This window comes from Pinus tabuliformis, chromosome X (genome assembly GCF_031772625.1).
Source record: "Pinus tabuliformis cultivar Carrire ecotype Pingquan chromosome X, CPIR1, whole genome shotgun sequence".
In the NCBI taxonomy this organism is placed as follows: Eukaryota; Viridiplantae; Streptophyta; class Pinopsida; order Pinales; family Pinaceae; genus Pinus; species Pinus tabuliformis.
Window position 1 is genome coordinate 572,008,198 of NC_142308.1, and position 15,794 is coordinate 572,023,991.

Consider the following 15,794-nt stretch of genomic DNA (forward strand, 5'->3'; position numbering starts at 1 on the left):
GCACATTGCCTCTTTAAGATGTTTGAAGGCCTTTGTTGCTTCTGGAGTCCATGAAAATGCATCTTTATTCAATAATGTTGTTAAAGGTGCTGCTATTCTCCCATAATTCTTAACAAACTTGCGATAATACCCTGTCAACCTAATAAATCCTCACAGATGCTTTATGGATGTGGGGATTTTCCATTCCTTAATGGCTTTAATTTTGCTAGGGTCTACCTTAACTCCTTCATGAGATACAATATGAACCAGATATTCCACCTCTTGTACTCCAAAGAAACATTTGGATCTTTTTGCATATAATTGTTTCTCCTCCAATAGTTGTAGCACCCTGTCAACATGTTCAACATGATCCTTCCAAGACTTGCTATAGATTAGTATATGATCAAAAAATACTCACACAAATTTTCTAAGGGTGGGTTTGAAAATGGAATTCATCAAACCTTGAAATGTAGAAGGTGCATTGGTAAGGCCAAAAGGCATGACCAAAAATTCATAATGACCCTCATGAGTTCTAAATGTTGTTTTCAGAATGTCTTCAATCTTCATTCTGATTTGATGATATCCTGAACGAAGATCCAACTTGGTGAAGTAAATTTATCCATGCAATTCATCCAGTAATTCATCAATGATAGGAATGGGAAACTTATCTTTAATAGTGAGCTTGTTGAGCTCCCTATAATCTGGACACATGCGCCATGATCCATCCTTCTTGTGCACCAGTACTACTGGAGCAGAGAAAGAACTTTGACTAGGTTTAATTATACCAGCCTCTAGCATTTCTGCAACCATACGCTCAATTTCACTCTTTTGGGCATAGGGATATCTGTACGGCCTGATGTTTGGAGGAACACTTCCTGGAATCAGATGAATAGCATGATCATGATCACGAATAGGTGGGAGACCTTTGGGAGTCTCAAATACCTTGGAATGATTGTCCAAGACTTTTTGGAGATCTGGAGAAATAGATGATTTCGATGTGGAAACATCTAGTGAACATAATTGTGCAATTACACCTCTTTGTTCCCTTTTTAGAAGCTTTGTCATACCTTTAGAGCTGATTATATTTCCCGGTTTAACTGCAATACCCCTTAATTCAACTTCCTTTCCTCTCGCAGAAAATTTCATGAAATGTTCTTGAAAATTAAAAGCTATTGTACCCAAGGATTGTAGCCATTGGACTCCTAGTACAACATCAGCACCTCCCATTGGAATGGAAAGCATTGGGCTAGTCAATACATATTCTCCCATGGATAGCTTGATATTATGGCACTTTCCAGAGCAATTTATCGTTCCTCCATTTGCAACCATCACTTGACACTCTGGTGCTACATATAGGAAGCAATTCAATTCTTTTGCTACCTTACAATGAATAAAATTGTGGGTACTTCCTGAATCAATCAACACTATTACCTTTTTCTTCATGATTTGTCCTTCTATCTTGATGGTTTGAGGAGTGGTAATTCCAGCCAATGCATTACAAGAAATGGTCGGACTCATTTCTTCTTTATCTAGGCTTTGTTCCTGGAGTATATCCTCTTCCTTTGACCTTTCTTGCTCATTTTCTTCTTCCTCTTCACAATCTATGTAGAATAATTTCTTCTCCGCACACTTATGACCTTTAGTGTATTTGCTATCACAACTGTAACAAAGCCCTTTTGCTCTTTTTTCTTCCAATTGTTGTGGTGTCAACCTTATAGGTTGTGGAAGGCTAGGGGTAACAACACTTCCATCTTTATAGTTGTGACTGGTATGCTTCCTAGTTGCCATAATTTTGCTTTCCATTTTTCTTGCTAACCTGAATGCCTTCTCTAATGAATCAGGTTCCCAAAGGCGAACATCATGTTGGATATTATCCTTTAAAGTCCCTATGAACACATCAATCCTATGCTCCTCTGGAATATTTTTTACGCTTATGTCCAATTTTTGGAACTCCTCAATGTGCTCCATTATTGAACCCTTTTGTTTGAGACTTATCAATTGGCTAAAAAAAGTGTTGTTTTTTGTATCCTCATAATGTGTTGTCAATTCTTCCGTAAAAATTGCCCAAGTGATAATTTGTTTACGAGAGAAAAGTCATTGATACCATACAAACTGATTTGGTTCCAAATATAAAGTTGCAATATGTACCTTTTGTGTGTTTTGCACATTATTGAGATCGAAAAATTGCTCCATCTGTAATATCCATGTTGCAGGAGCCTTGCCATCAAACTTCCTCATATCGATTTTTGGAATATGGTGGGTCTTCGATCCAACATTAGAGTCTATGGAATCATGATTAACATTTCTTTTGTCCTCATCATGAGTTTCCTTTACTACCCTTTCACCATTAATGACCATTTCTTGTAGCAACTTATTCATATTTATCTTCAATTCTTCCATCTTATCATCCATGCCATCCATTTTAGCTTCCATGCCTTCCATCTTAGCTTCTACGTCTTTCTTTAAACAATCCATCTTAGCTTCTACATCTTTCTTTAAACCATCCATCTTAGATTTTGTTTCTTTTTGTGCAAGTGACACTTGTTGCACTTGGTCTCGTAATTTTGATATATCATGTTGCATTTCTTCCTCTTCTTCATGAGTCATGCTAGAGCTTTCAAGTTGCTTACTAGGTGTTTGCATTTTCTTTCCTCGGGGCATCAATTACTGATAATAATTCTTTACTATTCCCTTTGAATTCCTTCAAACTAATTTTTCAAACCAAACTTATGCAAAAGTTTAAAAAAAAACTGCACACCTTTTTTCACTTTGTAGGAGCTTGACATTGAATTTGATGTATCTCTGTAATTTCAGACCATCCAGTTTTGAAATTGTGACCTGTAGTGGCCCTCTGTGTCCTCTTTCCAATGCCACCAGCCTGATCCAAATTGGATTCTCCAGGAAAGAGTTATGCACAATCTCCCAAGATGACCTGATTATAGACCTTTCCAAAAGAACGAACTTGTATGAAGTGCCACGTGTCACTGTTTCAACCTTTGCCACTGAAAAATATACACAAGAAACTACTGTCCGTCCTCTTTCTGTACCTTCTTACAAAATTTCAATTTGATGCTCAGAGAGAAAGTTATGACGATTTTACCCAAGTCACATGTTTGGAATGTAATTCAGGAGTCTACAAAAAGACCAACTTCCTCAGATCATATCTCCACAAATATGGCACAAAAAGATCTGAAATTTGGACCCAAGGTTCATTGCAATTTCGTCTCAAATGGGTTTTTTTTCGCTTCTGAAACGTCACAGAAAAAAGTTATAGCGAAAATGCCACGATAACCTATTTGGAGCAGCAAAACCATAGAATCCAAAGCTCTGATACCAAATGTTATGAAACAAACTCACAAAAAGATAGAAATGAGAGATCAACGCCTTAGAATTCAGCCTCTTCGAGGGGGCAACCTCCTTTACATTACACAAATGAACAATTCTTGGATTATTCAAATGAGAAAACCTCATTTCTATATATAGGAGTCACAATATAACCCAGCTGACCTAATAATAATAATATAAAGCCACAAAAATAACAATAGAGGGAATCTATGGGGCACAGTAATAAAAATATGGGGACAATAGGGGCACAACAATATTAATAAGGGATACAACTACAATAGTAATGGGGTAATCACTAGTATTATAGGGACCTAACACTTTTCTTCAAAAGTTTCTTGTATGTGGTCGTTCTCTTCCAACATCTAGAAACATTATGGTTATCCAAACCACAAAAGGAACATGCAATTCTTTTCCCATTCTTATATGGAAATTTATCATGCTTTGCATAATCAAAAGGAATATGGTTAGAACCAGATTTATAACTTTCTCTTTCACCTTTATTTCCTTCATGAGGAGGTGAATTGAATGAAGAAGTAGCTCCCTTTGGAACACCATCAACCTCTTCAATGGTTTCAAAGTTTCCACAACTTTTTGGTTCCAGTGTATGCTGATATACACTTTCTTTCTGCAAAGTATGCTTCACACTATTGCATTCCCCAAGAATACAATCTTTACGCTCTTGAGGTAGAAGACTTGCAATGAAACTCCTTCTTGGAGTTGTTTCAATGGTCTTCATGGAAGCTTTGGAACTTTCTCCATAAGCTTTTCCATAGCCAAGACCCAAATACTTAGGCCTTTCCTCAACTATTATTGGCTCAACAATACCCTATGCATGTTTTCCCAAGCCTCTTCCTTCATAGCCCATCTTGGACATTAACTTGGAACCCATGCCTCTAGTATGGTTTTCAAAAGAACTAATATAAACATTCTTAAAGGAAATTGAAGACAAACTGGAATTGTTTACCTCTTATTCAAGTTGATGCTTGACCAAGGCTTCTTTTGCAACAAAGAGTTGTGTCTCCAACTCATGCATCCTTTCCAGGTCCATATTTTCAATATGAAGTTGTGTCTCCATTTCCTGCAATTTTTCAGAAAGCAACTGCTTCTCTTCCTTCATGGAATTCAACTGCTCTCTAAGTATGATAATCTACCTTCCATCCTCATACATTTCTCTCACCATATCCATCATAGTGAACAAGCCTTGCTTCATGTCTTCATCAAAGACTCTTGTGAAGAAAGAAGAATTTGAGGACTCACTTGTAGAAGTTGTCATTATCAAAATGAACAAAAGAATTCAAACAAGATTAATAAAGATCTTATTCAAGCAACCTTTTGCAACAAACCTCTTGTGCTTCAAGGATTGCTTTGAGGTCCTTTGGGATAAGAAGAATGCATTCAACCCTTCTTCCTTCTTGTCCTCTCCTGGACTTAGCTAATAGTAGCTTTCCCTTCACTTCTACAAACTCAAGCAACAGTCAGTTTACAAACAGTCAAATAGTTAAATTCTTTCTACTATTTGAACACCTTTCAAGTCAAACAAGCATTCTGATCTGATACCACTTGCATCATGACCACCTGCTCTGGTATAACTTAAGCTCTAATATAACCTTCTTTGAAGGTGGGGTTAATCAACCTTTCGCTCTGATACCACGTGATCTGAAATGGGGCACTAAAGGCTTCTTGTCATCTTACAAGAACCTGCACCACTCCAAAGCTTATTACTTTCCAAGATCTAGCTTATGATTAACCAATTGCGGAATTAAAAGTGCTTGAAATAGGTGTATGCTTGTGTTTTCCTTTAAACTGTCTAATTCCTTAAGTTCTGTTGCTTATGATGATATTTAAATACATGTAATACTAAATAATGCAGCAAATAAACAAACACATAAGACAACAATATAATATGGAGTTCACCCTAATATCTTGGGCTACGTTTCCTTGAGCTCTAGTCAATTCAACTAGGCTCTTTGGGATTATGGCTAAATTCTTTTACAAGCTCCACGCTCAACTCCACTGGTTTACAATTGAACCTATGGGTTTAGAATGTCATCTTATCCCATTGGATGTCCATACTCAACAGATAGATCTAGGCTTCTCTGGACTAGATTCCTTCAATCAGCGCTCTGAGCTATCTTGAGCTCTAGCTTGCACCAACTCCCTCAGAATTCTCTTACTGTCTCTGGAACTCCTTCTTTTGTCTTCAGCATAGATCAGACACAAGCAACAATGGGATCATTTGATCTCTTTGCTGTTCTCTCGGCTCTAGCTCTCACTCTGGCTCTCAGCTCTGGCTCTAACTCTAGCTCTCAGCTCTGGCTCTGGCTCTTGGCTCTCACTCTGGCTCTGGCTTTTGGCTCTCACTCTAGCCCTGGCTCTAGTTCTGGCTCTCGCTCTGGCTCTGCGCAGCTATCTTGAGCTCTCTAGCTCTATGACCTTGTGGCTCTCAGCTCTACCAACTCTGCGAAGGGGGAGAGAGTACTATGTGATTCTGTCTCTGCCCCCAGCTGTGAGCTCCCTGAAGGGAGACTAGCTTCTCTGTTGCTACATTTGTGTGAGCCCCCACTGTCAATCGTGCTCTCTGGCTTTTGTGAGGCATCCTTCCAACTCTGCGGTTTCCATCCGTTCGTCTTTGTGCCATCATTCCTCTGCGGCTTCCTTTGCTCCCTGTGGCTCTGCATCTAGCCCTCTAGCTCTATGGATCTGTGACTCTGCATCTGGCCATCTGGCTCTGTGGCTCTGTGGCTCTCTGCGTATAATGCATTCCTACATCATTGTTACAAAATTCCCGCTTACAGCGTGGCATAATGATTTTATAACATGGACCAATACAAAGGAATCGGCAGGCACAGGCAACCCAGTCGTTTGGCCTTCCTCCTGCCATAATCTTGAAAACATCAGCATAACGGAAATATATAGGAAAACGCACGCAAAACACATTATTTTCCTTTTAGCCAAACTTCAAATAATATGCAATTGCATCTATAAACTCATCGGGTCTACCATTATATTGCAAATCACAATCGCATAGGCATATGGCCAAAAAACCCAATACATGGGAAATACACAGAAATCCCATAAATCCGGATTTCAAAAGTTATGAAATCGCACTTATAAACTCTATCGGGTTCGAGCTCTAATCGCATATCGCAATTTCTGCAGACATGTGTCAACGACCCTTTATGTGGTTGTGATCGTCGATCACTGATATCGGCGCATCGCATATCGCAATCGCAACAACCCAATGGACTGTGCCAGTCAATATATATATCGCCGATCCGATATATCGCCGATGCAGATTTCTAATCTCGCTTTATTGCAATCGCAAGTCACACTATCGGCATCACATGACCCCTTTGCATTGTGGTTCCCCGATCACCGATCTCCGATCAATCGGCACTTTCGCTTATCGGCGCCATCGCATGTCGGTGAGTCACATGGTCACGGTTCTTTTAAACACTCCACTTGACTTTCTCTAATGCGACAATAATTCTCCTTTATAACATATATGAGATATGATGAAGGAATGTGATGCGATGAACTTTAAGGGGATTTTATGTTTAAAAACACATTTTCCCTTAAGTCCCATTTATAAGAAATTGCCTCCTTTTCCAAGGATAATGGGCAAAATTCTTATTACAATAACTTCTTCATCCAAAGTCCATTTTAGCCCATTCAAATTGCATTAGATTCAGATTGAAGAGATCTATGCAATGGGACTATTTCCAAGAGCATCCTTTGACTTTAATTTTCCTCTATGAGGAACATTTTTAGACTTTTTCTTATACATGAATTTTCATCTTACAAATTGTCTTCCTTTAGGAAGAGGTACAATATCCCAAGTATCATTCACCATTAAGAAATGTTATTATTTATTCATTATTGTGTCATAATCTAGATGGAAAAAATCCTCTTCAAATTTTTTTGTATCACGAATCTCTGAAAGAGAGAAAGCCCATTAAAATAATGAATATCTATGATGTTGATATGTGGAATCACCAAAGATCATCGATCACTTCTCATGTTGTATGGAATAATCTAGGAAGTGGTTGTGTTGGTGCAAGTTCATGCTTAATGGACCCAACTAAACTTTAAATGAGTAGGTAGAGATGGATTTTTGTCCTCACTATCATCATATATAGAAGAAACAATAATAGAATCACTAAGTGTTAGGCCAAGGAGCGATGTTTGAATATTGATACACTTGCATTAATGGGAAAAAAAAATCTATAATATCAAACAATGAACTTTGGGATTGATATTCCAAAGTTGGTTCCTATTCTGACAGTTCAAATTTCCTTTTATTTACATATTTACAATTCATTCACCTAACCCCTTAATCTGAAGGGGTATTTTTGAGTCCAAGCATCATTCTAAATCTTCAAAATTTTATTTCCCAAGTTCCTTGCTGAAGATGTTTGTAATTTGCTCATTTATGGAATAATGTTGTAGATGAATAGTCTTGGCCTCTACATGATATTGAATCAAATAATACTTTGTGTTCATATGTTTGGTTTAATCATGGAATTTAGGATTCTTGTCCAACTTAATTTTAGAATTATTATCAATCAGAAGGGGAGTATAGTTCATTTGTTTCTCCTACAAATCTTCAAGAATTTTCCTGAGCCACACAAACTTCTTTGTTTCCCCTGCAACTGCCACATATTCTACCTCTATTATAGAATTCGTTGGAACTGACTGTTTGTGTGACCTCCAGGAGACAACTCTGGATCCAAGATTAATAATATAGCATAAGTAGACACTCCATTTCCCTTGTCTCCTTGAAAGCATGAATCAAAATATCTAATCAAACTAAAATAATCCACTTGTGAATATTTGATCGCAAATTATTGAGTTATTTTCATGTACTTTAGAACTCATTTTACAGTAGACCAATGTCCTTCACAAGGATTTCACATAAAATTGGAAAGGATTCCAACAAAAATCAAATACATGGTCTGGTAGTGGTAAGGTAGATATGACATCCCACAATATGTTTATACCTAGTTGCATCCTCAAATTCATTCCCTTCTTTAGATATGAGCTTCAGGTTTTGTTCTAATGGAATGGATAAAGGATTGCATTCAACCATGCCAAACTTGTTCAATAATTCTCCAATGTACTTGTTTTGAGAAAGGGATGTATACCTTGGATGTTTGGCAACTTCAATGCCTAAGTATCATTGAAGGTGTTCCAAATTTTTCACCTCAAATTTTCTCAACTCTTTCTTTATGGATGCAATATAGTTTTCATTGTTCCATGTTACCAAAATATCATATATAGATACCACAAGATAGACTATATTTTTTCCAATTTTCTTGACAAATAGAGTCACATCATCATACGTGTGCATTTCCTCTTTCCACTCGTCATGCGAAGTAGCTTCTTTAAAAGAAGTTGGTTCAAAAATACTAGAAAAATTCAATTCATAATCATATAAAACATCCATATCATCAAAAAAATAAAAATTATCTACATCACCTCCATCATGTCAAGTGGAAATTATGGTTCATGTCTTTCTGACCTCATCAAGATGATCTATTGAAAAGTGGGGAAGAAATGGGATGAATCTCCCATAAAAACCCTAAGTCCCCAAGAGCAACCCCTTGAGCCCTAAGAATATTTATATTGGTCATAAGGAAAATTCAATTGGACTAAAGTGAAATATTATTATTGTTAATTTGACAACAAATCATTTGGAAATTATATTTAATTATGAGCGACCTCACCTTTAAATTTCCCTCCAAAAGGTTTCAAGTCCACTTGAATTCTCTTGGCTACCATTCAAACTTGGAAAAGGCTATAAAAGAAGATCAATTCTTCTCTCCATTAGTTGTATGTATTCTATGTATCGAAGACTTATCTATGGCATTTGGTTCACATTATTTATGTATCATAACTCCTTTTTTTGGCTCAACAGATGACTCGTATTCAATCTCCAAGGATTTGCATCCTTTATGGCAGCTTGCATTATTAGTAATATGTTTCAATGGTTTTTTTTCTATGTGGAATCACTTTGACTCTTGGGATCGCACTTACAGTCTTCACTTATACTCTCATCCTTATTATACTCTCATATCAATTGTTGACTCATGTTCTTTTTAATGATTCATCACAGAGCAATGAAATCATTGAGACATATTATATCCACATGATGGGAAACAAAATATTTGAGGCTCGATCACATAAAGTTTGTGTCACGTATTTTTCTTATGGTTCAAATTACTAGTTCATTGACTATCTCCTAGCATTTGGATTGGTTCGTTGGAAATAGTTTGGAATTGGTCATAGTTAATCATCAAACTCTTGTATCCCACACTACAACCCTATGGCTCTATTTATGTGATCATCATGACTCTCGCTCACACTAATCATGTGGCTTTATTACTATGGTTTGGCTCATTACAGAGCTTTTGTGGTTAGATATAACTATATTATGGGTCATTTCTCTTCACTGTAAGTCATATCTCATTATTGTGGATTGTACCTCATTTCCATGGTTCATATTTCATTGCTATGGGTCATATCCTTTTACTGTGAGTCATATTTCTTCATTATAGGTTGTATCTCTTCACAACGAGTCTTATCTCCTCATTGTAGATTATATCTTATCGCTATGGTTTGTTCTCATCCCTATGGCATCGTGATGGCTTACATAACTTACAGAATATCATTATGATGAGACAACAATTTTATATATAATAGTAAAACAATTATTTATGCTACTATGAATAGAGCATATCTGGTGACTTAGAAATTATGTGTGGTCTTGGATATGGAACAAAACTTAATATATATGTGGCATTGTTTATATAACTTGGCATAAGGTTATTCGTCACAATATAGTGAAGGAAGCAACCCTAATACATATAACCAGTTAAGATTTTGCTAACATGCCAGTGTCTTTGCTCTAATATAAAGGTAGTGATATTTGTGATGATAGTATTTATTATGATATAGTGATGACAAATGTTGTTTATGATACAGTGATGAAAGTATTTTTTATATAGTGATGACAATATTACTTATGATACAATGATGACATTCTTGCTCATGATACAATAATAAATATGTACGGTAGTGCCTCTATGATAGTGGCTAGACTATAACAATTTTGTGTAAACAGTGAAAGAAACCCTTAATATGTTAGTAGCTTGGTGTATAACTATAATCTTCATTACAATTACCTTATTGACAATATGACAGTAATGATAGTCAAAGTATTGTCTAGACAGTGTACCCTAGATGATAGTATGTGACATAAATCTACATGGGAAAGGCCCCTAATGTATTAGTAACTTAGTATGAAAGATACAGTGATCTGATCTTGTAAGAAATAATGGTAGTGCTCTTACTCCATGAAGAATGATAACATTGAAAAATTTTGATGCTATTTATGATGCTACTCTTTATAGTGATGTGATATCAGTTCTCTCTCTCAGACTAATATCACTAAGTTGATAAGTGAAGTTATGAATTGTCTTGGGTTGGTCATGGGAAGCTTGATGTAATTGATGAAGATTTTTATGGATGTACTTTGTATCTCAGATGAACAATTGATGAATATGTAATAGAAAAAGAAGAATTGAATTTCAAGTTTTTTTTAGAATATTTTTCGGTGTAAATCACATTAGAATACATTTGTCGACGTGTATCGAACCAACGAGTGTGGTTCATCATCAGGACAAGTTGAAGAACTAGATCATGGTTGCTTGTTAAATAGTGACAGCAGGTGGTCCAATGGCTATATTTGACTAGGAAACGGCTATATTGGACTGAGCAACTAGACTGGACAAACAGCTATATTTGACTAAGAAACGGATAAATTTGACTGGCCAACCGGACTGGACCAAGGGATAGGGACAGGGACTAATATCATAATATTATTTAATTATAATAATATTATTATTAGATAAATAACTATTATATTTAGTTATTAATAATTTATTAATAGTGTTATTATTAATATTAATGTTAATATACATATTATCAATCATATTTTTATGTTCTTAATATTATTAATGTCTGAAATAATAATCTTATGAATGTTATGTATGAATATTTATTTTAATACTTTAATGTTAACCATGTTTATTGTTTATGTAAATTGTTAACTATATTTATGTTAATATGTTAATAGTAAAAATATTAATAAATCAAGGGATTATTAATAATTTAATCTTATAGACATAGATAGTATGGATTTATTATTACTATTAATATTCATATTAATAAATATAATTATAATAATATTATTATAAAAATAATAATTAATATTTTATAAATTATATTATTATTATTGTTGTTGTTGTTATTATTATTTAATAATAAAATTATTATTATTATTATTATTATTTAATTGTTTGTATAACCTAGTATTGGATCTTTCTTTTTTTTCTTTTTTCTTTTTTTGTCTTTTTTCTTCTTCTTTTTTCCCAGTGGTTCACGGGTACCCTTGGTCACGGGGTAGCCGCTACGTCCACGATAGAACTGGATAGATTTAATATCACACCCCTCGGCCTATTTACTGACCTGACCCCAAGAGCTTTCGAGAATTGACCCCGTGACCTGTCGATTGGCAAGGCACTGATTTGACCGATTGAGCTAACTCTTGGGGCTTACCTAGTATTGGATCTTATTAATAAAACTATTAAATTAAATATAAACTTAAATCATTAAGCTATAAACCTAAAACTATCTAATTAAATATAAAATGTAAATCAATAAAATCTATAATAAACATTTTTTATTAAAAGGATAATTTATCAAGTTAGTTGAATAAGGTCCTTCTAATAAATTTAAGGAAAGGAAATAAGTGGTAAAATTTCCTAAAATAACTAAAACCAATGAGGAACTAATGAGAAAGAAAATAGTTTGTTTTAAAAAACAGTTCTCACCTTAAAAATTCCATCATCAATATTTAGGAATAGAAACTTTATAAAAGGAATTTTATTCCTTGTACAAACAATATGTTCTTACTATTAATCGAGAAGGGGTGAAAGAGACCAGGCAACCATAAATATTAAAAACATAAAAATCAAAGAGACAATAAAAAAGGAAACACCAATGATCCAGAAGACAAGGGGGAAAAACAACTAGGAAGAGAGGGCAGGGATCCAACAACTGCTAATTTTCCAGTTGTCATCTCTATTGAGATTGCTCGGCCTTTTTCAATCTCAATGGCTTCCCTAAATTTCTGGTGATGAAACTTTGCAACCTTAGCAATAACATGGGCCTCCTCAATACATACATGATGTTTAGTCTTCTTAGCATGCTCTGCTAGGGCAGAAGATCGGGTCCTCCCATGTTTTAAGTCAGCTGAGTGCTCATTAATCCTCTAATTAATAGAACGACCAGTGTCACCAATGTAGGGGGTCCCACAGGAACATGGAATAACATAGACACCTTTCATGTCCTTGGGGTCGACCAGATCCTTTACCAATTGAAGGGTGCTACAGATGGTGTTAAGGGGTCTAAAGGTCGAAGGAACATTATGCTTCCTAAGAATCCTTGCAATCTTATTAGTGGTCCCTTGGATGAAAGGGAGATGGACCCCTGAGACTCGATCTTTAGGGTTTTTCTTGACCAGTGAATTCTTGTTGGCTTTAAGGAAATATTTCTAACCGAGGTGCCTACTGTAACTGTTATTAACAAAGACATTAAAGAGATGGACCTTCTCATTATCAAGGTTCTTTTCAACAGATATTCTCAGCACATAAGTAGCAAGCGTGTTGAGAATGCCCAACTTTTGAGCAGGGAAATGATGGGAGCTGGCATGAAGATGCTGCTCAGTATGTGTTTTCTTCCGAAACACTTGGTGGGAGAAGGAACCGTCATTATTCTTAGAAATAAGAACATCGAGGAAAGGAAGGAATCCATTAACTTCCTATTCCATAGTGAACTTAATGGCAGGGGATTGATTATTGAGATGCTTGAAGAAAAGATCCAACTCATCTTGGCCATGAGACCAGATGACACCCGTGCCATCAATAAATCTCTTCCAAAGCATGGGAAAGAGACGAGTTGAGGCTAAAGCCTTGGATTCAAAAAATTCCATAAAAAGATTAGCAACAACTGGGGACAGGGGGGAGCCCATGGCAACACCACAGGTATGTTCATAGAACTTGTCTTCAAAGCTGAAAAATGTAGAAGTGAGACAGATCTCAACTAGCCGAGCAGTATTAAGGTCCATGAGTCGGTTGATAACCTCAATGGCCTCCTTTATAGGAATGCAAGTGTAAAGGGAGACCACATTGAAACTCACAAGAATGTCCCCAGACTCAAGCTTTATGCCCTTAAGCTCTTCAACAAAGCATACAGAATCTTTGACAAAAGACTCTGTGAGGCCAACCAAGGGTCTAAGCTTCAAGGCAAGGTATTTAGCAAGAAGGTAAGTAGGACCATCGATGGTATTGACAATGGGCCTCAGGGGAGCCCCCTCCTTGTGTATCTTTGGAAGCCCGTAGATCCTTGGAGTAATGGGGATACTCTCAATTAGTTTATGGCAAAAGGAACCCACAAAGTTACTAGACTTGATAGCAAGAGCCATTATTCTTGAGATCGTTTTCAGGGGATTCTTGGAAAGCTTTTTATAGCTTCCACTATTACAAAGACGATCCAACATCTTCTGGCAATAATCCTCTTTGTTGAGGATGAAGGCAGCCCCTCCTTTGTCAGCTTTTATAACCATGATATCCTTATTCTGGTTTAAGGATTTGAGGGCATCAAATTCATCCTTGCTAATGTTGTTGTTGGGGGGCTTTGCCTTCCTGAGGACAACGGCGCAATCTTGTCTTATAGTGTCCTTAATATTATCAGGTAAGCCCCTAATGCCAAACTCTACTTCACAAATAATGTCTTCTACTGGGATCTTCTTAGGGGCTAGGGAAAAATTTAAACCTTTACCTAGAAGATTAAAGACGGAAGGGGGAAAGGAGAAACTAGAAAGATTGACAACGTTATTATTACGCAAGGGAGGGGGAGTATTATTGTTATTATTATTACCATTATATTTCTTATAAATAATACGATTATTATTTGTTGAATCACATTCATAATTAATTATATAACCATTATTCTTATTCTTATTCCTATAATCATTAGTATGTTTCAAACTACTAATGCTAATAATATTTGATAAACCATAATCATAATCATTTTTAATACCCATATTATTATTATTATTATGATTATTATTATTATTATTACATAAAACTATTTCAATGTTAATAGGATCACCTACATATAGCTTTTCAATACAAGAATTATTACTTTTCTTATTATTATATTTATTAAGGCCCTCATAGTCATTAAAACCCTCATAGTCTTTGTTGAGGATAGAGCTCAACATACCTGCGCAAATATCATTATCAGGACCACGTAATAGGCTGCAAGAGTTCGGACCCGATTTAGGCGAGGACAGCTTATCATGAAGATTGACCGAGGACGAGATGACCCGGTTGCTGGACTCAGCGATGAGGACAAGCGGACCAGAAGAGAGGGGTCCACGATGAGGCGACGGCGACAGGACTGAGGAGGAACTCAGCGGGACAGAAACCACGAAATCTTCTGAGCGATAATAACTGGGCTCGTTAAAAGAATGCACGTCCGAAGGGAGGAGAGAGGACTGCAACACGACGACGGTTGAGTTGGACTGTGTATGAGGGACAGGGCCACCGACTGAAGGAAAGTCAAGGCCGTCGGAAGGGTGGCTAGACCCCAAAATGATGTGGATCGGATGGAGGCCACCTTAGGGGCAGGCCTCTTCATCAGACTTTGAAGACTCGATTGGATTCGCATGCAGGTGGGTTGAGCCGAAAAGACTAAAAACCCAGGTCTGGAGGGCAGACCGTTGATTAGTCGAAAGCTGACTATGGGAGACTTTATCCACAGATGCGAAAGGGTCGTTAAACGTAGAAGATTTTTGGGCCAATTTCTAAAACTTTGAAACCTGTTTTTTCCTCTAGAGATCTTCCATACGTAGGCATTTCAGTGTTGAACACGCATCAATTTTGGCCCAAAGGGAGGTAGAAATCAAGCCCAAAAGTTCCAAATGCAAAGCCAGAAGATTTCGAGAGAGAAAATATAGGGTTCTTCTAACTCTGCTAATCTCAGATCTCAGCAATGCTAAACTGGCCTTCAGAAAGACCCCGTGGTTCTGAGGAGTGTGGAGGCAATTATTAATCTGGGCAAAATATGGGATGATGGAGGAATCTCTACATCTTTTAAGAAATGCTAGATCTGACTTCAACTTTGAAACCTGCAAGTATGCCCGTTCAAAATGATGAACCTTAGTTGCAGTGGCTCTTCCATGCACAGATTCAATTGTTGAATTTAGGCTTTTGTGATCCATATCAAGTTTTTTGAGAATATTTTTCGGCGTAAATCACATTAGAATACATTTGTTGACATGTTTCGAACCAACGAGTGCGGTTCATCATCAGGATAAGTTGAAGAACCAGATCATGCCTGCT

At 36.5% G+C, this 15,794-nt stretch overlaps 1 protein-coding gene across 1 annotated transcript; it reads right to left on the reverse strand.

Moving 5' to 3' along the window:
* Positions 1 to 6,087: 6,087 nt before the first annotated feature.
* Positions 6,088 to 14,011, reverse strand: LOC149141304 (uncharacterized). Its single transcript, XM_089451209.1, has 2 exons — positions 13,529 to 14,011; positions 6,088 to 6,198 (listed from the first exon to the last, which is right to left on the reverse strand). Exons 1-2 carry the CDS (start codon positions 14,009 to 14,011, stop codon positions 6,088 to 6,090), a joined length of 594 nt encoding a protein of 197 aa, XP_089307335.1.
* Between the last annotated feature and the right edge of the window lie 1,783 nt (positions 14,012 to 15,794).